The 26826-nt window shown below is 36.8% G+C and overlaps 1 protein-coding gene across 1 annotated transcript in view; it reads left to right on the top strand.

The window, feature by feature from the left end:
* Window positions 1-25649, top strand: part of BMP5 (bone morphogenetic protein 5) — a 122609-nt gene extending 96960 nt beyond the window's left edge. The window contains exons 4-7 of the mRNA XM_025925454.2: window positions 770-964; window positions 18423-18499; window positions 20113-20223; window positions 23648-25649. Coding sequence (XP_025781239.1) covers window positions 770-964; window positions 18423-18499; window positions 20113-20223; window positions 23648-23797 — 533 coding nt within the window. The 3' untranslated portion in view covers window positions 23798-25649. The remainder of the gene's footprint in view (window positions 1-769; window positions 965-18422; window positions 18500-20112; window positions 20224-23647) is intronic.
* Window positions 25650-26826: the final 1177 nt, after the last annotated feature.

The following is a 26826-nucleotide window of genomic DNA, read 5'->3' as shown; positions in this document are numbered from 1 at the left end:
CGAAGGTGAGTCTCCAAACTCACCTGAAGTCTTGTCTCCTTTCTGAGAATCTCCAGGCTCTGTTAACAACTTGTGAAATCCTTTCAGTAAACATCCAGGTGTGTCAAAACTCAGAAAGGGAGGGACTCTGACATTTCCATGATTACTTCAAAATACTTCTGAGGTCGAGAAAGAACTGGAATTTAAAGCAAACCTCCATCCCCAGCAGGGACTTGCAGAATGACCCGTGAGGAGCTTTTAGTGGAGCTATAGCTTTGTAAAGTTTGCTGGGCACAGGCCAGAGGTGAAGGGGGAAGGCTATCAGCACTAATTAACACTTGAAAGGCGTGCAAAAGCTGGAGAAAGTAGAAACACCCAGCCAGCCATTCGGCTTTTATCACTTAGGGGAAAATTATAGGGCATTTAATGCAGAAGAGCCCGTAGCTAATATTTTTGAAATTGTTACTTAATGTGGACATTTCCAGGCTGATGGTAGTCAAGCCTTTCCATATAAAATATTGCTGACTTCCAGGTCTGAGAAGGATCAGCTAGTGAAGGCAGCCTGAGGGTGTTCTGTGGTGAAGAATGAAGCAAAATGGAAAACCAAGCATGGATAATTGTCTGTAACAGCAAACTCTCAATGTTTATAAAAATCTGTGGCCTGCAAAGAAAACATTCTGATCATGTTTTAAAAAGTAATGTTACTTTTTCAAAGTACCCTCAGAATTCATTCACGGCAGGTAAACTTTAGCTCTTTTCATAAACCAAGTGCTTGTGCGTTCCATTCTAGGACGAAGTATCAATGTAAAATCCGCTGGTCTCGTGGGAAGACATGGGCCTCAGTCAAAACAACCGTTCATGGTGGCCTTCTTCAAGGCAAGTGAGGTACTTCTTCGATCTGTGAGAGCGGCGAACAAACGGAAAAATCAAAACCGCAATAAATCCAACTCACATCAGGACTCCTCCAGAATGTCCAGTGTTGGAGGTAAGATAAAACCAGAGCAGCAGTTGTGTGCAGAGAGTTATGGGGTCATATGTTGCAAATCAAGTAGCCACAATAAATTTACCCTTTGGATATACCTTTGTTTGGTCTATTAAATCATGCAGCAATGTTTCGAACATCCTCAGAATGTTTCATCACTGAATCACTCAGTTGTGCATTTCAAAGTAAGTACGACTCGCCTTTGTATGTTGAAAGATTCAGTTCAAATTAAAATCAAGCTGGCAGTAATAAAATTATGAAATGGCTACGTCAACAGAGTCTAGCCAAAACTGAAGTGCACAACTTGCTGAGTTGACATCTCCCAGAACCTCTCAAATTTGGATGGGTAACCAGGTAGATTCAACAGAAAAATACTTCTTTAGTACTTGAAGCGATACATGTGAATCATGCAGTTTACATTTTTTTTTTCTGACAATAAAAGGACAGATTAGATGGAAATTAAGATAATATTTCCATTTCCACTAATTATTTGGACGCTATTGTCTAGATAATCTGCTTTAAGTATGTGTATGTACATACACACATACGTATAACACTTAATAACAAAATATTACAGATGCACAATTATCCCAATGTGCTTGCAAGTTAATCTATTAATTGATAGAAAAGGAAGATAAAAATACAGTAGCTTGGAATGAATGGTTAACTGCCAAAATCTGAAGTTATTGAATCATATTATTTATACCAGTAAGTACCTTGTTTAGTCCAGGCTGCGAACAGATTTTCGTAAGCCTTTCTTAGATGGAAATGATGGCTATTTTATTCCAAGAAATTTTCTTTATCTATAAAAAATAAATCTGTTTGAAGGGGAAAATTTACCCTAGAACATCCCAACTGAGTACAATATGTTTGTTCATTTGAAAAGTATGTGTTCTATGTTAATGGCCACCATATGGAGTGTACTTGCCAGGCACAATGGATGAGCTGGTGAACAAAACAGACAAGATCCCTGCATACGGTATTCAAACAAATTAGAATGCTTTACTCTTCCAAAAAGACATTCAGACAATATTTGCCATTATTCCTGCAATCTTCACTTTTTTCCCTCAATCACTTGAAACTGACAAATCATACTGCACTTTTTTGTTACTCACATGTATATGTGTGTTAAGAAATGATTATAAATAAAACCAAAATAATACGTTTTATTAAGTTTTTTACACCTGGGACGCTCCACAAACATACTAAGCTGGAGTTCACTGGAAGCTTCCTAAGAAGTCTGTTTGATGTATCCAGCAACAGAAATGGGGATAGATTTCTTTATGAAATTACATTTTACTAAACTACATACTACATATAGGGCAATGCTTTAAAATGATTTTTCAACAAATAAGTTTAGCCATATTTTTCACTTGAAAGTAAAACATGATATTTGTGCCTTGTTACAAAGCTATTTTATAAAGATCTTCACAAGATATTTAGTTTGGCAAAAATTATAATTGCTTCATATGAAAGATGGAGAAAAATAACTTTCTAAGACCTTTTCTTCCCTGTAAATACTAGCCTGTCAAAGTTGTATATTTTTCTTTTCATGTAGAATGGTTCTGAAATTGGTTGAAATGTTTTTAATTTGATGTAGCAGACTGCATTAAGAAAAAGTTTTGTTAACCATGGATAGAATAGTGAATAATTTTTTAGGAAGTCACAAAGGGAAAAGTGCAAGTTGCATACTTATTATTGGAGCTTGTAACGACTGTGGCAGAGGCGTTCCAGAGACTGAAATCATCAAAGTTCTTTTCCCTGTTGGTGAACTCTATTTATCTTCTCTTTCTGACCACAAGTAACAAATGTACTTCTATAACTAGAGATGAATAAAACACATGGAGCAGAAATCATGTAACTTTTCACCAGTTTCCTAACACTGTTTAGAGTACAGAATTATTCTAATACAGACCAATATTTTCTTTTTAAAAAGTTTGTCATTGGCAGCCATTTCTGTGAAATATGTGGTAGATGTTTTGGAGCATGTTCATATTTTGATAATAAGAAAGAAAGTAGCTGGTTTGTGTCTAGGAGACGTAACCTTTCAATAGGTAGTAATCAAGCAGACGGGAAGAAGTCTCATAGGATTTCGCCTAACAGACAGGGGTTTAAGGAAAGGGAATGCTAATATAAACACAAAATTTGATACTTAGGAGACTTGAAATGCCAGTGAAATTTTAAAATTATTCAAATATAAATAATAAATGCTGTAATAGCACTAAGCCTTTACAATAAATTACTGTTTGAAGACTACATGGCTAAGAAAGAAGCCAATGGGGGAAGAGAGTTGTATTAGATGTTTACCTGATTGCATTTTGTTCTTCTCCAAAGCATATTGCCAAATGTCAAAAGTCTCAGTTAATGCAGGAGAATTAAAACCCAGGTCATTCTCACTTTCTCTACCCAATTTCTTTTCTCTTTCAAAGATTCTTGCCTTCCAACTTCTTAGTAACCCTTTGTTCTGTAGGCTTGCTCTATGGAAGAGCCTAGAACATTGTCTAGCACAAAATAGGAATTGTTAAGTAAATTAATGTGTCCATTGTATGGAGAAAACTAAATTCCTCTTTCAGGGGAGTATACACAGTGCCACAGTGCCCAGATTTTCTGTAGAACCTGTCCCTCTTTGTTTCTGTTCAGATTTTTGGCAAGGAGTTTGAGCAGACACATTGCGGGAGATATTGCCTCCCCATGAGGCAGCACAATGGATGTTTATTTGAATTTTACATGTGGAGGAAGAAACTGGAAGTAATAGCTATTTTATTAGTTAGGTTAAAAACGCTATATGTACTAGGTTGATAAGATTGTAAAGAATCTGCTGAGAACAAGATGCTGTTCTAAGGACTATATCAGTGCTGAAAAGATTAGAGTATTAAGAATTTGGAAGAACTGTAAGACAAATGGCAAGTCCTCGTTCACTGCAGATCTTGAAAAGTCTGCTTATTGTGTGCTGGATACTCAGTGTAGTTGAAGGTGAATCCAGTCATTAGTTGCTCTGCCTAAGATCTTGGTGATTTCTTAGGCCAACTAGTTCAAAGAGTCATTGGAATGGAAACATTTTGTATGTATTTTCAACTCTGATAGGCACTATCTTTTGCCTAATACATACAGTATAAAGTCATGCCTCTTGGACAGACTGATGTTAATCAAAACCAGAAAGAACAATTAATTACAATTATTTCCCCAAAAGGTTTTATATCGTAATTAACACATATTTTCATTACTTAAAAATAAGCAAATAATAACCAAAACTAAAATTCTCTCTAGATCCCCTAAATACTTTTGAAATAGGTTACTCTGATATACATATCAACATGGTATTTGTACTTCTTTGTACATGTATTTGCAAATCTTTTCCTCATTATATACATCTCTTGTGGAGAATATATTTTTATTATGTGTTTTTAATTATGTAAATTATATATCTTATGTAGTTTTCAGGACTATTTTAGAGCAGTTTTAGGCTCACAACAAAATTGAGAGGAAGGTACAAAGATTTCCCACATACCGCTGCTCCAGACATGCTTAGCCTCCCCCATTATCAACGTTACTCATTAGAATGGTGACTTTCTTTTTTTTTTTTTTTAATTTTTTTTTTTCAACGTTTATTTATTTTTGGGACAGAGAGAGACAGAGCATGAACGGGGGAGGGGCAGAGAGAGAGGGAGACACAGAATCGGAAACAGGCTCCAGGCTCTGAGCCATCAGCCCAGAGCCCGACGCGGGGCTCGAACTCACGGACCGCGAGATCGTGACCTGGCTGAAGTCGGACGCTTAATCTACTGCGCCACCCAGGCGCCCCGTAGAATGGTGACTTTCTTACCAAGGATGAATCACAAGGAAGAATCTATAATTTTTCAAAGTTCATACTTTATATCAGGGTTAACTCCTGGTGTTGTACCTTCTGTGGGTTTGGGCAAATATATAACGACATGTATCCATCATTATGATATCATACAGAGTACTTTCATTGTCCTCAAAATCCTCTTTCCTTTGGCTATTCATCTCTCTCTCCCCTTAGAAACCACCGGTCTCCTTATTGTCCTCAAAGTTTTGGCTTTTCCAAAATGTCATAGAGTTGGTTTTATGGATTTTTTAAAAAACAATATGTCTCAGCCATCTTTCAAATAGAGTGACCTCATTCTTTTTAACTGTTGCAATATTGTCAGCAGTGTGTGTGTCAGGGTAGATTTAGTCATGCCACTCTTAAACAGCATTTTGGTTGTTTCCAAATTGGGGCTCTCAAGCTCACGGTTGCAGTGGAAACCCTACAAGGCTGCACCTGTGAGAATGTTTCTAATTCACTTGATTTATTTAATAGTTAACACTAAAAACTGTTATTTGTGCCCTGAATCATGCAAAATTTTGGAAATCCCTCCTAAAGCAACAATTATTTTTGTGCATATATTATCTATCTGTACATTTATTTATCTGTTATCTATTTAGGATTTTGTCATTTAATCCTGAGTCCACCATTTACTATTTGTAAAATCTTGGACAAGATGTCACCTCTCCCTATCTCTGTTTCTTCATCTGTAAAGTGAGAATGTTAATAGTATTTGCCCCCTCAGATGAGAATTAAATTAATTCAATGAACTAATGAATTAAATGAATTAAATGAATTAATATTAACAAAAAACTGAGAACATTGGTACATGGCTTATTTGGTATAAGCCATTATCACTGTTAATTCTTAATGAGTTATATGGTTTGGTGTTTCAGAACTGGTGCATAAAGAGTTCAGACTCTTATATCAGAGAAAACTAGAAACTCTCTCCCTAAAAAGTACCAATATTCCTGTTTATTGGAGTTTCTTGGCCTTTGAGACTTCAGAAGCAAGAAGGATTTTATTTTATTTTTTTTTAATGTTTACTTATTTTTGAGACAGAGAGAGACAGAGCGTGAACAGGGGAGGGGCAGAGAGAGAGGGAGACACAGAATCTGAAACAGTCTCCAGGCTCTGAGCTGTCAGCACAGAGCCCGATGTGGGGCTCGAACTCACAGACTGTGAGATCATGACCTGAGCCGAAGTCGGACGCTTAACCGACCAAGTCACCTAGGCGCCCCACAGGAAGGATTTTAGAGGCCTTCACTAATTTGGCCAGTCTATCTGAGCAATTCATTATATAAAATAAATTCGTCAATAGACATTAATGGATTGTGTCTGTTGCCAATTCTCTGTCTAGAAAGAATCCATAGAGAGAATATATCTGGGCATGATTTATTGTAAAATAAATGTATTCAATATTAAATAAGTACCCATTGGGGCACCTGGGTGGCTCAGTCTGACTTGGGCTCAAGTCATGATCTCATGGTCCGTGAGTTCGTGAGTTTGAGCCCCACTTTGGGTTCTCTGCTGTCAGCACAGAGCCTGTTTTGGATCCTCTGTCCCCCTCTCCCTGCCTCTCACTCTCTCTCAAAAATAAATAAACATTAAAATTTTTTTAAATAAATAAGCACCCATTGTGCAATAAGCACAGTATTAACTATATGCTGATAAAAGATGGATAACTAAGGAATTTGCCTCTTAAAAACCACTCCCACAGACAATAGGAAAGACATGAGAGTTAGTAATTATTAGGAGGTCAATTCTATTAGAGTAGATAATAGGTAGTGTAATAGTAGGAAGGAGTGAGCACCTAAGCAATACCAAGTATGGCTCAAAAGACTTCATGAGGGATTTATATGAGAAATAATAGACATTTTCCAGAAATGGAAAGGGAGGTGAAGCCATTTCAGATGGATGTGCAGTTACAGAGCCATGAATCCATGTTAAATATCTGGGCATGCAAGTTGCTTTGTGTGAGAGGGGTGAGAAAAACTAGAAAAGTATGCAGGAACCAAATTATAAAGAGTAGGGTATGTGATAGTTAGGAACTATGGTGTCTTCATCTGGAAATTGGAAAAAGGAGTACCATAATCAGATATGCATTTTAAAAAGTTAAACTTGGCATCAGAGTGAAGGATGGGATGCCAAGGGAGGAAATCGAAAGCCCAGATAATGACTAGGAGGCTAGTCCAACACTCCAAGTAGCAAAGATTATAGATTGGAGAAAGGGGAAGTGGAAACCAAAACATGTGGGATGGGGCCAGCAGCGGGTGGTGAGACAGGCTTTGGGAGATGAGAGTGTCAAGAATAAGTGGAAGGTATAGGAAAATGATATGGATATGAGCCCAGATTGTTAGATGAAGCTTAGAACTTGACAGTGACACAGAAAATAAAAGAAAAAAAAATAGAGCTTCCTGTGGGAGCATCAGTACTTTAAATATAAGCAAGGACAAAAAGCAATTCCGTAAAAGAGACAGAAGACTATGGTGAGAGATGGAGGAGGAAAGCAGGGATGAACTGTTATCCTAGGTCAAAGTTACTGGAAGAGGATGTTGAGGAAGTGTGAGGTAACCAAGAGAGCACGGGGTTTCCAAAAGGTTTTCTAGACTAGAAATGGGTAAGTCAATGGGCTTTGTGGACTAATGTAGTGTAGGACATGAAGAAGAAAGAAAGAAAATCAAGAAACTTACTAAACGTTCTCACTTAGGCCACTAGGTGACAGTGATCTTGTTAACCAAAGTAGTGATCTGAAGGGTAGCATCTTAAGAATGTAAGGTCAGAAGTAAAAATAGTGAGTAGGAGGCATTTAGGAAGCTTTTATTTAGAAATGCCTGGTGGGGAGTTGGAAACTCAGGTTTGTGGACAGTTTTTACATCAGTAAGTTCAAAGTTGAAGATATTAGTTGGATCACCCACATAGATGCCTTGCTAACCAGAATTCAACAAACACAGCAGATAGTTATTATTTTGTTGTAATCTGTTCTGCGTCATACATTTGTATGTAGAATAACACAGTTACTGCTACACAAATCAATAACAGTAGTTCCTAGCGGATTGTGCATAAATTCAAGAGAGGGATTCATTGGCTATAGAAGATGGTGATTAAGATAGAATGGCGGTAGCATTTTGAAAATCCCTTATCTTTGAAAGGGATTGTTATGTGTTTGGAGTTTATCATGAATTTCTGTACCCCCCAGTGCCATATCAAGATTTACATTATCAGTCTATTTTAGTATTATTCCTGCTTCTTTACCTCTTAGACCTTCATTCACTTGTCATTTCCATTTTCTATAAATTAGTGAAAACCCTGCTGCTTAGGTGCTGACTTCCATTTTTCTGTTGCGCCCTGAGCATGAGAATGCTAACACCTCTTTTAGTTTGAAGCATAGTTTCTCATCATATTTGACTTATTTAAGCTTTTGACATGCTTGAGTGTTAAATTGTGTTTTGGGTATTTTTTTTTCTTTTCTTTATAGGTATGTCTATATTTCACCCACTGAAGAAGCTCATGCTAGATTTCAAAGAAAGAAAGAAAGAAAGAAAGAAAGAAAGAAAGAAAGAAAGAAAGAAAACCCATATTGGTATATGGAGTTGTCTGGATTTAATTTTTCTGGCCTACTTCATAGCTAAACTAACCCATGTCTATTTACTTGAATGTTTGTTTTTCAGAGACTAGTAGACAGACCATTGAAGTCCTATGTAGAGTTCAGGATTATTGATTTTTGCTACTTTTAACCTCCATATTTTTTTCACAATTTTTTTCTAAGACAAAATAACTCCTTAAAAGAAAAGATTAAACTTGCACTGTTTGCAGAAACTGATCATAAAGAAATTTGCATAAAGTATTTAGCAATATTTGCAATATTGGCACTGGTTTCTCAATATCATTACCGTTATGAGACAAAACAAAGAAATGATGCATTTGTAACACCTCCATTGTGGTTGAGGAATGTTAGCATACTTTTCTAGTGTGGTTGTGGCAACAGAACATTTTAATAATTTCTGGCAGAATTCTTCATTTTTCAGCAGGTTAATCTACAGTGGCATTATGTCCCTTTCATTATAATTTTTGAAGAGCTGTCAATCAATAATTTTTAAAGATATAAATTTAATTTCCTTGCCCTTCCTCCTTTAGTTTATTCTGCCAACCATTTATAGTAAACCTAATTGTAGGCTTAGCTGGTTTTGGTACCACATTCACCTCACTCATCCATTAATTTTTATTTCTGACAGAATAAACATATGGTCCTAATGCTTTATGAAATCAGACTCTTGGAACCAGATTCTGTTATAAATTTCATTGCTCGTTACCTTTATGCGATGTTACATTATATACATCACTTAGCCTTCATGAAAAGTTGCATAGATGGAACAGATCTATTTGACTTTTAAGTTTTACTTTCTCTTTTTATAAACATGGAATTCATGTAACCATATATGTAGTTTATGGCTTTTCATATATACTTGTATGTGTTATTGGCTACAATGTCTTTATTCATATTTGATGGTTTTAATTAAGACAAGGATGAATGAATAATATTCCTGTTATTGTCTAATGCAGGGGTTGGCGAAGTAAGGACTCATGGCCTCTTTTTGTATGACCCAATTTCTAAGAATAGGTTTTACATTTTTAAATGTTTGAAAAAGACTCAAAAGAAGGATAAAATTTTGTTTCCTGTAGAAATCATATGAAGTTCAAATTTTAGCCTCCAAAAGTGAAGTTTTATTGGAATATAGCCATATCTATCCATTTACATTAGTATATAGCTGCTTTCACGCTGTAGTGGCAAGGTTCACTCATTGTAATGGTAGACCCCATAGACTAAAATATTTACTATCTTTTTAAAGAAAAGGTATTCTGACCCCTGGTCTACTGCATTGCTGACTTTTATTTTCTTATGAATTTCAAAAATTTATAGAATCAAAATAACACCAGAATCAATTATTTCTTTCCCCTAAAAATTACACAGGCAACTATTCCATTTCATGTTCTTGTATTTGCTGTTACAGCATGCTTGTCCAATTTTGTCCTGGGCAAAATTGATTCCCTGTGCAATTCTTATTCTGCCCCAAGAAGAATTTGCCCAAAGAATAAGAGTGCTGTATTCTGTATGGCCCAAAGAATATTCTTTGCCTGAAGAATAAGAGTGCTGTATTTCAAATACATTCTCTTTTCTCCATTTTCTGTCATTGTCTACATATTTAATTTGTTTTGTGTGTGTGTGTGTGTGTTTTTGTTTTTTTTTTAACAGTCTATTTTATTTATTTATTTATTTTTTTAATATATGAAATTTATTGTCAAATTGGTTTCCATACAACACCCAGTGCTCATCCCAAAAGGTGCCCTCCTCAATACCCATCACCCACCCTCTCCTCCCTCCCACCCCCCATCAACCCTTAGTTTGTTCTCAGTTCTCAACAGTCTCTTATACTTTGGCTCTCTCCCACTCTAACCTCTTTTTTTTTTTTTTTTTCCTTCCCCTCCCCCATGGGTTCCTGTTAAGTTTCTCAGGATCCACATAAGAGTGAAACCATATGGTATCTGTCTTTCTCTGTATGGCTTATTTCACTTAGCATCACACTCTCCAGTTCCATCCAGGTTGCTACAAAAGGCCATATTTCATTTTTTCTCATTGCCACGTAGTATTCCATTGTGTATATAAACCACAATTTCTTTATCCATTCATCAGTTGATGGACATTTAGGCTCTTTCCATAATTTGGCTATTGTTGAGAGTGCTGCTATGATCATTGGGGTACAAGTGCCCCTATGCATCAGTACTCCTGTGTGCCTTGGATAAATTCCTAGCAGTGCTATTGCTGGGTCATAGGGTAGGTCTATTTTTAATTTTCTGAGGAACCTCCACACTGCTTTCCAGAGCGGCTGCACCAATTTGCATTCCCACCAACAGTGCAAGAGGGTTCTCGTTTCTCCACATCCTCTCCAGCGTCTATAGTCTCCCGATTTGTTCATTTTGGCCACTCTGACTGGCATGAGGTGATACCTGAGTGTGGTTTTGATTTGTATTTCCCTGATAAGGAGCGACGTTGAACATCTTTTCATGTGCCTGTTGGCCATCCGGATGTCTTCTTTAGAGAAGTGTCTATTCATGTTTTCTGCCCATTTCTTCACTGGGTTATTTGTTTTTCAGGTGTGGACTTTGGTGAGCTCTTTATAGATTTTGGATACTAGCCCTTTGTCCGATATGTCATTTGCAAATATCTTTTCCCATTCCGTTGGTTGCCTTTTAGTTTTGTTGGTTGTTTCCTTTGCTGTGCAGAAGCTTTTTATCTTCATAAGGTCCCAGTAATTCACTTTTGCTTTTAATTCCCTTGCCTTTGGGGATGTGTCGAGTAAGAAATTGCTACGGCTGAGGTCAGAGAGGTCTTTTCCTGCTTTCTCCTCTAAGGTTTTGATGGTTTCCTGTCTCACATTCAGGTCCTTTATCCATTTTGAGTTTACTTTTGTGAATGGTGTGAGAAAGTGGTCTAGTTTCAACCTTCTGCATGTTGCTGTCCAGTTCTCCCAGCACCATTTGTTAAAGAGACTGTCTTTTTTCCATTGGATGTTCTTTCCTGCTTTGTCAAAGATGAGTTGGCCATACGTTTGTGGGTCTAGTTCTGGGGTTTCTATTCTATTCCATTGGTCTATGTGTCTGTTTTTGTGCCAATACCATGCTGTCTTGATGATGACAGCTTTGTAGTAGAGGCTAAAGTCTGGGATTGTGATGCCTCCTGCTTTGGTCTTCTTCTTCAAAATTACTTTGGCTATTCAGGGCCTTTTGTGGTTCCATATGAATTTTAGGATTGCTTGTTCTAGTTTCGAGAAGAATGCTGGTGCCATTTTGATTGGGATTGCATTGAATGTGTAGATAGCTTTGGGTAGTATTGACATTTTGACAATATTTATTCTTCCAATCCATGAGCAGGGAATGTCTTTCCATTTCTTTAAATCTTCTTCAATTACCTTCATAAGCTTTCTATAGTTTTTAGCATACAGATCCTTTACATCTTTGGTTAGATTTATTCCTAGGTATTTTATGCTTCTTGGTGCAATTGTGAATGGGATCAGTTTCTTTATTTGTCTTTCTGTTGCTTCATTGTTAGTGTATAAGAATGCAACTGATTTCTGTACATTGATTTTGTATCCTGCCACTTTGCTGAATTCATGTATCAGTTCTAGCAGACTTTTGGTGGAGTCTGTCGGATTTTCCATGTATAATATCATGTCATCTGCAAAAAGCGAAAGCTTGACTTCATCTTTGCCAATTTTGATGCCTTTGATTTCCTGTTGTTGTCTGATTGCTGATGCTAGAACTTCCAGCACTATGTTAAACAACAGCGGTGAGAGTGGGCATCCCTGTCGTGTTCCTGATCTCAGGGAAAAAGCTCTCAGTTTTTCCCCGTTGAGGATGATGTTAGCTGTGGGCTTTTCATAAATGGCTTTTATGATCTGTAAGTATGTTCCTTCTATCCCGACTTTCTCAAGGGTTTTTATTAAGAAAGGGTGCTGGATTTTGTCAAATGCCTTTTCTGCATCGATTGACAGGATCATATGGTTCTTCTCTTTTTTTTTGTTAATGTGATGTATCACGTTGATTGATTTGCGAATGTTGAACCAGCCCTGCATCCCAGGAATGAATCCCACTTGATCATGGTGAATAATTCTTTTTATATGCCGTTGAATTCGATTTGCTAGTATCTTATTGAGAATTTTTGCATCCATATTCATCAGGGATATTGGCCTGTAGTTCTCTTTTTTTACTGGGTCTCTGTCTGCTTTAGGAATCAAAGTAATACTGGCTTCATAGAATGAGTCTGGAAGTTTTCCTTCCCTTTCTATTTCTTGGAATAGCTTGAGAAGGATAGGTATTATCTCTGCTTTAAACGTCTGGTAGAACTCCCCTGGGAAGCCATCTGGTCCTGGACTCTTATTTGTTGGGAGATTTTTGATAACCGATTGAATTTCTTCACTGGTGATGGGGCTGTTCAAGCTTTCTATTTCCTCCTGATTGAGTTTTGGAAGAGTGTGGGTGTTCAGGAATTTGTCCATTTCTTCCAGGTTGTCCAATTTGTTGGCATATAATTTTTCATAGTATTCCCTGATGATTGTTTGTATCTCTGAGGGATTGGTTGTAATAATTCCATTTTCATTCATGATTTTATCTATTTGGGTCATCTCCCTTTTCTTTTTGAGAAGCCTGGCTAGAGGTTTATCAATTTTGTTTATTTTTTCAAAACACCAACTCTTGGTTTCGTTGATCTGCTCTACAGTTGTTTTAGATTCTATATTGTTTATTTCTGCTCTGATCTTTATGATTTCTCTTCTTCTGCTGGGTTTAGGCTGCCTTTGCTGTTCTGCTTCTATTTCCTTTAGGTGTGCTGTTAGATTTTGTATTTGGGATTTTTCTTGTTTCTTGAGATAGGCCTGGATTGCAATGTATTTTCCTCTCAGGACTGCCTTCGCTGCGTACCAAAGCATTTGGATTGTTGTATTTTCATTTTCGTTTGTTTCCATATATTTTTTAATTTCTTCTCGAATTGCCTGGTTGACCCACTCATTCGTTAGTAGGGTGTTCTTTAACCTCCATGCTTTTGGAGGTTTTCCAGACTTTTTCCTGTGGTTGATTTCAAGCTTCATAGCATTGTGGTCTGAAAGTATGCATGGTATGATTTCAATTCTTGTAAACTTATGAAGGGCTGTTTTGTGACCCAGTATATGATCTATCTTGGAGAATGTTCCATGTGCACTCGAGAAGAAAGTATATTCTGTTGCTTTGGGATGCAGAGTTCTAAATATATCTGTCAAGTCCATCTGATCCAATGTCTCATTCAGGGCCCTTGTTTCTTTATTGACCGTGTGTCTAGATGATCTATCCATTTCTGTAAGTGGGGTGTTAAAGTCCCCTGCAATTACCACATTTCTTATCAATAAGGTTGCTTATGTTTATGAGTAATTGTTTTATATATTTGGGCGCTCCGGTATTCGGCGCACAGACATTTATAATTGTTCGCTCTTCCTGATGGATAGACCCTGTCACTATTATATAATGTCCTTCTTCATCTCTTGTTACAGCCTTTAATTTAAAGTCTAGTTTGTCTGATATAAGGATGGCTACTCCAGCTTTCTTTTGGCTTCCAGTAGCATGATAAATAGTTCTCCATCCCCTCACTCTCAATCTAAAGGTGTCCTCAGGTCTAAAATGAGTCTCTTGTAGACAGCAAATAGATGGGTCTTGTTTTTTTATCCATTCTGATACCCTATGTCTTTTGGTTGGCGCATTTAATCCATTTACATTCAGTGTTATTATAGAAAGATGTGGGTTTAGAGTCATTGTGATGTCTGTATGTTTTATGCTTGTAGCGATGTCTCTGGTACTTTGTCTCACAGGGTCCCCCTTAGGATCTCTTGTAGGGCTGGTTTAGTGGTGACAAATTCCTTCAGTTTTTGTTTGTTTGGGAAGACCTTTATCTCTCCTTCTATTCTACATGACAGACTTGCTGGATAAAGGATTCTCGGCTGCATATTTTTTCTGTCTAGCATACTGAAAATCTCGTGCCAATTCTTTCTGGCCTGCCAAGTTTCAAAAGAGAGATCAGTCACGAGTCTTATAGGTCTCCCTTTATATGTGAGGGCACGTTTACCCCTTGCTGCTTTCAGAATTTTCTCTTTATCCTTGTATTTTGCCAGTTTCACTATAATATGTCGTGCAGAAGATCGATTCAAGTTACGTCTGAAGGGAGTTCTCTGTGCCTCTTGGATTTCAATGCCTTTTTCCTTCCCCACTTCAGGGAAGTTCTCAGCTATTATTTCTTCAAGTACCCCTTCAGCACCTTTCCCTCTCTCTTCCTCCTCTGGGATACCAATTATGCGTAGATTATTTCTTTTTAGTGTATCCCTTAGTTCTCTAATTTTCCCCTCATACTCCTGGATTTTTTTATCTCTCTTTTTCTCAGCTTCCTCTTTTTCCATAACTTTATCTTCTAGTTCACCTATTCTCTCCTCTGCCTCTTCAATCCGAGCCGTGGTGGTTTCCATTTTGTTATGCATTTCGTTTAAAGCGTTTTTCAGCTCCTCGTGACTGTTCCTTAGTCCCTTGATCTCTGTAGCAAGAGATTCTCTTCTCAGCTATACTGTTTTCAAGCCCAGCGATTAATTTTATGACTATTATTCTAAATTCACTTTCTGTTATATTATTTAAATCCTTTTTGATCAGCTCATTAGCTGTTGTTATTTCCTGGAGATTCTTCTGAGGGGAATTCTTCCGCTTGGTCATTTTGGATAGTCCCTGGCTGGTGAGGACCTGCAGGGCACTTCCCCTGTGCTGTGGTGTATAACTGGAGTTGGTGGGCGGAGCCACAGTCAGACCTGATGTCTGCCCCCAGCCCACTGCTGTGTCCAGTCAGACTGGTGTGTGCCTTCTCTTCCCCTCTCCTAGGGGCGGGATTCACTGTGGGGTGGGGTGGCCTGTCTGGGCTACTTGCACACTGCCAGGCTTGTGATGCTGGGGATCTGGCATCTTAGCTGGGGTGGGTAGGCAAGGTGCACGGGGCAGGAGCGGCAGGCTTAGCTTGCTTCTCCTTAGGTGATCCACTTCAGGAGGGGCCCTGTGGCAGCAGGAGGGAGTCAGATCCGCTGCCAGAGGTTTGGCTCCGCAGAAGCGCAGAGTTGGGTGTTTGCGGGGAGCGAGCAAGTTCCCTGGCAGGAACTGGTTCTCTTTGGGATTTTGGCTGGGGGATGGGCGGGGGAGATGGCGCTGGCGAGCGCCTTTGTTCCCCACCAAACTGAGCTCTGTCTTCAGGGGGCTCAGCAGCTCTCCTTCCCTTTGTCCTCCAGCCTTCCTGCTTTCTGAGCAGAGCTGTTAACTTATGACCTCCCAGACGCTAAGTCGTGCTTGCTGTGGGAACACAGTCCGTCAGGCCCCTCCGCTTTTTGCAAGCCAGACTCAGGGGCTCTGCTTGGCCGGCGAGCCGCCCCTCCGCCCCGGCTCCCTCCCGCCAGTCCGTGGAGCGCGCACTGCCTTGCCGCCCTTCCTACCCTCTTCCGTGGGCCTCTCGTCTGCGCTTGGCTCTGGCGACTCCGTTCTGCTAATCCTCTGGCGGTTTTCTGGGTTATTTAGGCAGGTGTAGGTGGAATCTAAGTGATCAGCAGGACGCGCGGTGAGCCCAGCGTCCTCCTACGCCGCCATCTTCCTATTTAATTTGTTTTAATAAAGCTAATTGCACAGCAGGGATAACTCTGATCTAGAAGTAAAAAAGCCTGAGTTCAATATTTAATCATTATATTGTTTTCTAGACAGAGATTTTTAAAAAGTCTTTTTTAATTTTTTAAAGTATATTTATTTATTTTGAGAGAGACAGAGACAAGTGTGACCAGGGAAGGGACAAAGAAAGACAGAGAGAGAGAGAGAGAGAGAGAGAGAGAGAGAGAGAGAGAATCCCAAGCAGCCACCATGCTGCCAGTGCAGAGCTAGATGCAGGGCTCAAACTCACCAAACTGTGAGATCATGACCTGAGCCAAAACCAAGAGTAGGATGCTTAACAGCCTGAGCCACCCAGGCGCCCCTCTAGGCAGAAATTAAATAAATAACTACATGAAGTAACTGTGAAAAGTGGATGGCAAGACCTGCTAAGACAGACTCCATGGATCTTTGAAATGCCTACATTTTCATTAGAGGTTGAGAATAATTAAACTGGAAGGTGACATCTTAAGACAGACTACTCTGTGTAGTAAACAACTACACTGATTTAACAGAGATGACTGTCAGAGTGAATGTAGCAGTTGTTCCTAAAAGAAAGAAATAGCTGTCTTCTTTGAAAATAATTTATTTTGCTGGCTCCCTTACCCTACATTTTTTCCTCTTTCATATGTCATATTGGAAATAATAAAAAATGGGTTGGTTTTTTGAATGTTATTTGTATAAAGTGTGAGTAAGCTCTAAGGAAGGCAACATAGAGTTTCTATAAAGTTCTGTGTTTCTTTGATGTTTTGCTTTAGTCTGGATACAATATGGAGGCTCTCTATTTAACCTTAATTCTTTTTTAAAGAATTCTTAATTCTTTTAAGTAATTATAAAAGATTGTGAGTTTTGCGAATTATATTCTAAAATATATAAAGGAAATAATATATTTCCTTTGCTTCAAGTTATTTGTGGAACACATTGAGGAATTCATTTATATATTCCTCAAATATTTATTGAGTACCTACTATATGTCAGAAATTATTTCTGAAATGTGGGATATATCAGTGAACCAAACAGAACCAAACAAGATTTTGGCCCTCTGGAACTTATACTCTAGTGGGAGGAAACCGACAAGAAACAATGTACATAATAAATGAATAAAAGGTATAGCATATTAAAAGATGGTAAGTGAAATGGAAAAAAAAATAAGAGCAAAGTGAGGGATATCAGGAATATCATGGTGGGAGTTGTGATCTTAAATAGGGTAGTTAGTGAAGGCTTCACGGACAAGATGAAGCTTAAGTGAAAAGTTGAGGAATGCCTATAGCTTCTTCAACCTTTGGATATATATAACTTTTGGATATATCCAAACCCAAGGGGTAGGCATTTCAGGGAGAGAGAAGAGTGAGTATAAAGGCCCCTAAGATGGGCGGAAGCTGACCTGGGTAGAAAACAGCAAGGAGGTATAATGGCCAGAATGGAGTAAAGGAGAAGAAGTTTAATAGGAAATGAGTGAGAGAGATGATGGGGTCAAATCATACAGGAACTTGTAAACCACTGTAAAGATATTTCACTTAGTGATATGGGGAGACCAGAGTGGGACTTTTTGCTGGGGAGTGATAGAATTTGATTTACTTGTTAGAAGGTCTACTTGACTGCTTTTGTTGTAGAAGAGCAAGAACAGAAGCAAAGGGCATTAGGAATGGGAATATTGCAGTAATTCAGGCGAAAGCTGACGTGGCTTGAACCAGGACTAGTCATGGAGGTGGTAAGAGTAGGTGGATTTTGGACCATTTCGAAGGTAGCATGTGTAGGGTTTCTTGGCAGGCCGGATGTAAGAGCAAGAGGAAAAAGCAGAGTATATTTTGACACTTTCTCTCTTTTTTGGGGGGAAGCTGCCATCAGTCAAAAATGGAGGGGTTTACAGATTGGACAGGTTTTGGGAGAACATCAAAAGCTCAACTTTGAGTATTCTGAATTTAGTGAATTAAAATCAACTCAGTAAGATCCCAGTTAGTACCTTCCCAGTGTCTACCTCATGGAAGATGTTAAAAACACATTGTATGAGCATTTAATGTATACAAATATAAGTAGTACCACCACAGTGTGAAATAATAAATGAGCATTCATTGAGCAGCTAGTACTCAATGAATGGCAGGCATCAGACCGTGCACCATAAAGCAGGGAGTCTAACTAAATTCTTGTTAGAACCTCAGAAGGTAAATGGTATCTTCTACATTTTACAGAAGAAGAAACTCATGACAAGTGATTTGCCTAAAGTTCACATAATTAATTAGGTGGCTCTGGCTTCAAACTCCTAGTTTACGATTCAAACTCCTAGTTTACAACTTTAAATACAGCTTCTTTTTAATTTTATCAGTGATCTCACAAAAGAAACATTATGATACCTGATAAGCTGCCTTGTCTTTAAAATCTGATTTTTACCTTCAGATTATAATACAAGTGAACAAAAACAAGCCTGTAAGAAGCATGAACTCTATGTGAGTTTCCGGGATCTGGGATGGCAGGTAAGAATGGTCAGTTAACTAGGGTGCTTCTTTCCCATTTTATTATAAATCCAGAGTTATTCATAATCTTTGTTAGTAATATTTCCAATATATTAACCAATTATATTTGATATGACTATTCAGTATATAAGTTACCCACATCATTTTTATTTCTCCCTTGTCCTTTTGCCATTGAAACATCATTATTAGGGTTTACAGTAAAAAAAACAACTACGCTGAAGAAGAAACATAATCCTATGATACTTAGAAAGTGGAAAAACAGGTGCTGTTGTTTACATATCCCAAAGTTTTAATTTTATACCAATTTTTCAGATTTACTTGAGTAACAGCATTTGCCCCCTTATGGTCTCAAACTCAAGAGCTAAGAAACAGAATCCTTGTCTATAATGTTATTAATAAGTAGATCTACAGAAAAAAAAAACATTTTTCTTGAACTTAAAAAATCTTATTGCTGTCTTTTACAAGTGCTTCACAAAGAGGGTGAGGAAGAGAATTTAACCAAAATAGTTTTTTTTAATTTTTCTAATTTTTTTTAAAATTTATTTTTGAGAGAAAGACAGAGTACTAGTGGGGAAGGGGTAGAGAGAGAGAGGGAGACACAGAACCCAAAGCAGGCTTCAGGCTCTGAGCTGTCAGCACAGAGCCCAATGGGGCTCAAACCCACAAACCGTGGCTTTGACCTAAGCCAAAGTTGGATGCTTAACCGACTGAGACACCCAGGTGCCCCAACCAAAATAGTTTTTAATGGCTTTATGTATTGATAGTTTAAATTGAAGTTTTTAGATTATATTATCCGATTATAATGGATTTGCAGAATTTGAGTTATCTCATTGAAAAGTAATAATAAAATGTAAGCATTTAAAAATTTTATGATAAACCTTCAACATGATTCATTCAGTAAGTTTATATTTGGACCAAGTTTTACTTCTTGGGGGAAAAAAAAATCAGGACAACCATTCCACATGCCAATTTTTTGGCTTCCTAAAAAATTTCATGTGCCTTTCTCAAGAGTTTGCTCCAAATTATTTCTTCTAAGGAGACTATAAAGTTAGCACATGAATGGAAAGAAAAACAGAAAAAGGAACAAATATTAAAGCTTTAGGAGGTTGTCAGACTTCTAAAACCAGGAATGAGTTATTAAGAAGTAATGGGAATTATCTCAATTAAGTTTATTCTTCTTTTCCTTTCTGGTTCACTTGAACTTTCCAAAGTTCATAATTTCCTGTTTAAACAATATTTACAATGCTATTTAATGATTATGGTTTTATTCATGAATACATGAATTAATACATACTATGAATATCCTACATAGCAACCTCTTGGGAAAAATTACAGAGGGCAATTTCTTGTGAAAATATTTATACTTGTGTTGTAAACTTGAACCTAAAAATAAATTAATGGCTTGAGGGAGGCTGTCATGTTAGAATAATTGTTGGATGAAGAAGAGAAACCTATCTAAACTAAATATGGGTATTCTTCAAGAATTACTTTATTTTTATTTTGGTGATTTCTTTTCTCCTCCTCCTCCTCCTCCTTTGTTTTGTTTTGTTTTGTTTTGTCTTCTGTTTATGTGTGTGTGTGTGTGTGTGTGTGTGTGTGTGTGTGTATTTTAGGACTGGATTATAGCACCAGAAGGATATGCTGCATTTTATTGTGATGGAGAATGTTCTTTTCCACTCAATGCCCACATGAATGCCACCAACCATGCCATCGTTCAGACTCTGGTATGCTTTGTTTTTGTAGAATTGAAAGTGGTTTATGATGCAAGCATCATATAAAAGTTATTTTAAAGGGAAGCATCCATTTATAGCTATAAATGTATGATTTTTTTCTTTTAAAACTCCTTTGGTATTTTTTAGAGCCAAACTAACAATTGTGGATATAGTCAGGACATTTGGGCTTGTTTAAAGAATAATCCTGATTCCAGAATGGGGAAGGATTCAGCTAGGAAAATTGGAGTAACCACATGAAGTAGTCACTCTGCACTGATTTCTTCACTATGCAATATGACTAACCACACAGGTTCCCAAGGGCCATTTCTAACCTAGCAATTCATTAGTAATCATTGCAAAAACATTGAATAATAGCCTTACTGAATTTCATCTGAGCGCTTTTACTCTAATTATTTAAGAATGTTCCACAACATATTTTCATATTATGAAAGTTCTTCAAATAGAATGTAAGTAGAAGACTCGTTTCTATTTCTTGATACTAGGTTTCTTTTGTTTGTTTGTTTGTTTTAAATAATCTTTAAGATGGATTTAATCTTCTTTTCTTCCCTTCCTCACTCAGGAATTTAGCAGTGATTTAATCTCCAATAACCTGGGCTTATTTTTGTGAAAACAATAGTTAAGTGTTGGTTTCATGCTGTCTAAATGATTCTACTATATCTAATGAGCTCGAGAAACCTCTTGAGACTCTGACATACCTGCCTTATGGTATATGACTTACGGATTTGGCAGTGGGACAGTCTGGAAGACTAAGTGAAAGGCTTCTAGAAGGTGCAATAGACTGATATAATTACAAAGTAATGTTTAGGTTAATACGAACATTTTAACTGTATGTCATCAGTATAGAAGGAAGAGAACAAAGTATTTGAGATTTAAGATTTAGTGACAGAGTGGTTATTTGGTGGATGGCAGTAGGTGAGCAGTAGCTATAAGAAAAAAAAAATCTTTGAGGGTGAGTCTTGTTTGTGGCCAATAAGAAACATAACTATTAGAATTTGTGAGTTGACTCTTCAGAAGATTGTTTCAGAATTAATTTAAAATTTAAAGCTAAGGGAAAGAAAATCCCAGTTTTCTTCTGAATAAGAAAGGGTATATCTAAATTGACAGATTAATCCTTGAATGACTTGGTATTTTCTATTCTCTTCCCTGACATCATAGGTACTAGAGAATAGTTAGACACCAAAGACACACATCTGTGGCAACTAGAGCATGGATATTGTGAAAAACTTTGGAAATAATTTAGAGTAAAAACAAACAAACAAACAAACAAAACAAAACAAAACAAAAAGCCAGAGATAAAACAAATGTATATTTTGAAAGGCTTTCATTTAAAATATTCTTTTTATGCTTGACTAATGAGATTGTCTACTTCTGTGCCACATGCAAAGTATAGAGTAAATTCCTGTGAGAATTTTAAGATTTGTTATGCTTTCATCTTTGCTTTTTATAAATAGAAGCACTTCTTGATACAGGAGATCATTTCTGGGGAATGGGCAGGTCTTCAAGTTGTATTCAAACCTCCTCCAGTAAAAAGACTATGTGAACTCTAGCCATCTGTCCTTGCCTATGAGACTTCACCATAACCCAAAAGCCAATTACTTAGAGAGAAATGCTACTGTTTTAAGCCTTGGAAGAATAGCCATGATCACTGGCTTTTTGTAGGGTCAGAGCAACAGTCACTATTAGCTTATAGAGAAATGACACTTTTTCAGAAAATTCTTTGCTTCTTTATGCTGTCATCTCAATGACTCAGCAGACTTCTGCTTCATGAGATATGCATCTAATATATCAAAGTTTCCCTCAGGCTAAGAATTGCTTAATTATTGAAAAACTCTGTCAAAAAAACTCTCCCTTTCTCTCATTTTTTCTTTTCATTTTTTTTTTTCTTATAAATATACAAGCACATACTGTCAGCTTTTAGGGCTGTAGTCTGGAAGGCAGTGTCAAAAAATAAACATTTAAAAAAAATCTGACATGGACTTGGAACAAGACCCTGCTGTGTATCACTGTCCTGGGATATGGGACATAAGTCATTGCAAAACTTGAAGCATACATGGGAAGTTTGATTTTTTTTTCCTGGCATTGTGCACTCTACGTTTGTTCTGTGTAGGACATGAAACAAGAAGACAGGCATGTTTGTTGTTAAAGGCAAGCATATTTGTGACTAATATGTTTGAGAAACTATTCAAGAACAATCCATTTTTTCAGAATGATTGCTTCGTGAAGCTGCCAAAGCCATTGAAACAAGGGGTTATCAATCATGTATGTGTGGGTTATGGAAGATAAAGCTGATGAGGGACAAAAGCTGCATCTGAAATTTGTAGAAACTATCCAACTTTTAGTTTTGTGAGGTCTTAGGAAATTTCAAGTTCATGTCAGATCACCTCATTTTTCCTGCTGTTTCTATCCACATGCAGGGCTCCTATATCATTTCAGCCAGGACACTGTGCAGCCAAAACTCTAAGAGTCTGTATTTGCTTTTTGTGGATCCCTCAGGACTCATCAGTGGGACTTCCCATAAACCCCTTTGGGGAAAGGGCCAGGGTAGGTGGGTGGGAAAGGGGAAACCATGTTCTGGCTCCTTGCTCAATTATTGCAAATCATAGGCAGACGGCTAGTCTGATGGAAATGAGAGTAAACCCTTTACTTAAGTATTTCACTTTCAGTATACAGCTACCTTTTAGGCTTCTGGGGGAGAGGGATATTCAATTTGTAAAATATCTAGGCTCTTTGCTTCTGATTAGCTTGGCCTGCTTTTTTGGCGCTTGGCTAGGAGAGAAAGAAAGTCAAAGCCAATCCGGTAACAAAAAATTCTATAGAGAAGACTTGAAATCATTGCTTTAAAACAAGTTTTGGATTGTACCTGGAATATATTTTGCTGTGATTTTTATGCTTCCTTTAACTGTGGAAAATTAAGAGTTGGCATAACTTTAGTGATTTATTGCTTAATTGTCCTTTAAAAAATAATTCTTAGATTCAAATCTTTCTGAGATTCAAATCTCGTGGTGTCACTTCACTGATTTGCATTTATAACTTCTGTATAAGTTCTGACTTCATGAAGTCTATAGAAGTTGTCTTTTTAACCAGAAGCAACTCAGTGCAGGTTGCCATGTTCTTTCCCCCAGGAAATATTCCACTGAATATTCCATAGAAGGAGTTTTCCTTACTTGGTAGAATATTTTTCAAGGCCCCAACACATAATTAGAACTGGTGAGTTGGTTCTAGGTGTTAATGCTTAAAAATACATCCTTCACTACCAGTTTCCAACCCCCACCCCAGCCATTGAGCATAAATAGGAGAAGAGTGATAGGTTAAGGGTGTACCTGACTGTGAGTGACAAAACAGGAATATTATTTGAAAGCTGTGGACAAAATGTCTTATTTCTTAAAAAAAACCAAAACATGTTTTTCTTTCCCAGGTTCATCTGATGTTTCCTGACCATGTGCCAAAGCCTTGTTGTGCTCCAACCAAATTAAATGCCATCTCTGTGCTGTACTTTGATGACAGCTCCAATGTCATTTTGAAAAAATACAGAAATATGGTAGTGCGCTCATGCGGCTGTCATTAATATTAAATAAGAATGGTAATAAGAAAAAGATCTGTGTTAAGGTTTATGACTAAAATAAAAAGTATGCTTTCAGACAAAAAGGGAATTTCATAAAATTAGTCTGACTCATTTCATTTCTGTTCCTATGTACGATATCATGTATATAGTCACTTTTATTTATTTAATGGTATATATCTCCTTTGTGGATGCCTTATCAATAAAATCTATTTTATAGGTCTATTAAATGTAGATAGCCTGGTTTGACATTCAATGGGATATGCTAAGTCCAATTCAATTCCATTTCAACATTCTTTTTCTAATACAATCTTTATATGATTATCTGAAATCAGACAGGACTCCTTTGTCATCAGTGAGGGAAATTGAACGCATTTAGTTATGTTGTGCCAGTGAAAACTGTGATAGGATATTTATTTAGAAATAAAGCTAAAACCAAAAAAAAAAAAGATGAACAACCAAAACAAAAATGCTTGGATAAACACAAGTTTTCTTTTAGAGTTTCTGCTTCATTAGATAAAGTGAAATCTTGAACTGGATTTGAATAAATAAGCAGTAGGCAGAACACAGAAGACGAAAGATGACACACAATTGTTGTAACTGTTTTCTTTAACCGAATTGGTGTAACTGGAGGAGTATGTTCCTTCCTGGCTTGTGGACTGGAGATTTTGCAAAGCACTCAAAGTTTCAGGAACTCTGTGGAGACAGGCTTGAGCCTATGTCCGTAACTTTCCAAGTTAACACTAAAAAATCGTAGTACAACCTTCTTACCTCAAATAAATCACGTCTGCCTATTATCTAGAACACGACTTCTGCAGATTTTTTTCCCCAGATTTAAAAACAGTCCAAAATAAAGAAACGTTTACATGCGCTCCGCTTCCCTCCCCACAGACAAGAGTCACTGCATACATAAAACATACCGGAGCAAAGATGCCGACAGAGCCATTTTCTTTAGCTCTCCTTTCAAACTGAGTTTGCTGATTGATGTGATGCAAGGGATTTTATTTAGGTGAAAGCACTGAAACTAAACTGAAGGAAATTACCAAAAACCCCAGAATGGCTTTGACAGAATTGCCATTTCGAAAGAACAGCTGAAATCCATTTTTCATATCTTTGAGAATGAGCTCAATGAAAACCTTATTTTGTAAGGGGATTTTGTAAACCTTCCTCCAAGAGCAAATAATTCCAAACGGGAAGGTTCTGTTGTGTGTATGTGCATGTGTATTCTTCCCTCTGAAATTAATTTATTTTCTTTCTTTGCCTTCTAAGGCTTCTCTTTAACACACAGTTACTTTGGGAAGGATGACATTTAGATGGATTACTTGCTCTTTCTGGTGGCTCCATGGTTAGGCTTATTTACAGTTCATCTAAAATATTCATAAAGCACCACTTTCTAATCATGTTTTGGACCTTTCAGATCAAACTTATATCAGAAATAGCTTCCAAAATGTTATAAGTTCATTTGTAATTCAGGTATATTGCAATGTTGTTTTAAAATACAGTTTATCTTAAAGAAAATTTGATAATAACTATATTGGGGGGTACATTAAGTAATATATTTTAAAATAAATAGTGTGCCATTGTAAGAATAAGAAACGGAAGTCTATTATATTATTCTCTAAATGTGCTGTTTAAATATATTTCTATATTTTAAAATCTATTAAATGTGTGACGCTAGTTTCTGCTGTGCTGTATTTAAGAGGGATACAAAAATGTAAGTGTGTTATGAATTGAGACTAGAAGACTATCAGATGTAAAATGTTCGTGGGTTACTTGACTCTTTATGCTGTTTTTAATTGCCAAAACTAACTTTTGTGTTTTTAATAAATAAGTCACTGTTAAATGGATAAAGCAACAATCCATGAATTAAATATCTTCTTAATCGGCTCCAATAACAAAGAGATTTTGAAAATAGCAAAAATGACAGGGATGGAAAAATACCCCACTGGTTCTTTTTCATTTAAGAAAGTAGATCATTAGCATCAGTATTTTCCCACTTTTTCAAATTAGATATATGAATATATGTACATAGATGCACATATGTTCAGTTACATTATTCTCAAAGAACTATTATAGTAAATTTGTAGTATTACTTTGGTAATACTTAAGTTGCTGTCAGAAACCAGAATAATTTGGCCTATTTTAATAGAATCCAAATAACTCAAGTCTTTTTAGTTCTTTAGGTATTGGCTTTTTGTGTTTGTTTTTTAAATTTCCTGCTTTATATGCATTTTGCTTTGTAAAGTGGCCCTAATTCTTTTTGAAAGGAGAAGGGCATAAATCACAAACATTCCAGTTCTTTAAAATTAAGACAAAAATAAATCGTCTACATCGAACTAAAGAAATAAGAAAAATGCAGTGAAGAATATCCAAAATTATTTTTTTTCTCAAGAACTGTCATTTTATAATCCCTATATCACCATCATTGAATCTGAGCCAGAGTCTACTGGCTACTCTACAGTTTGGCAAATATCATCTCCCAAGAAATTTACAATGAATAATGTTTATGATGCAGTTCCATGCAAGGCAGAAGAAATCATCATTCCCAAACACAAGTCACCATCTCATAACTACTCAGTCAAGTGCTCCATCTATCATCCAATTTCCATTTCAGATTACCTGCTTTTCTATGGTTTCTCTTTTGCATATTTTATTTTATTTTATTTTATTTTATTTTATTTTATTATTTTATTTTATTTGCCTGGAACTTTGTTTAAAGTTAGAAGTGAAAATGCCTTTGCTGATAAAACATATATGTTGATAAGTATACATCCATGCATCTACACTTTATGTGTACTGGTTAAGATCATAATTGAGAAGAAAGTAGGTAAAGTAACAATCAATGCCAGTATTTATTCCTATTTAGGCAGAAACGTGACACTTTATCCAAGTTAGCACTTTAAAAAGAGCAAAGGGTCTGCAAAACTGCCTCAACGTCTGTCGTAACATTTGTGAAAGCGTGTTTGAAACATGGGGGTTTCAAAGAAGAACCTGGATCAGATGTAGCCTTTAAAAATAACAAAGACATTTCAGAA

Source organism: Puma concolor, chromosome B2, assembly GCF_028749965.1.
Source record: "Puma concolor isolate L17-30 chromosome B2, mPumCon1.1.hap2, whole genome shotgun sequence".
In the NCBI taxonomy this organism is placed as follows: domain Eukaryota; kingdom Metazoa; phylum Chordata; class Mammalia; order Carnivora; family Felidae; genus Puma; species Puma concolor.
The sequence above is the reverse complement of the archived record's forward strand: the minus strand, read 5'-3'. Positions and strand labels throughout refer to the sequence as shown.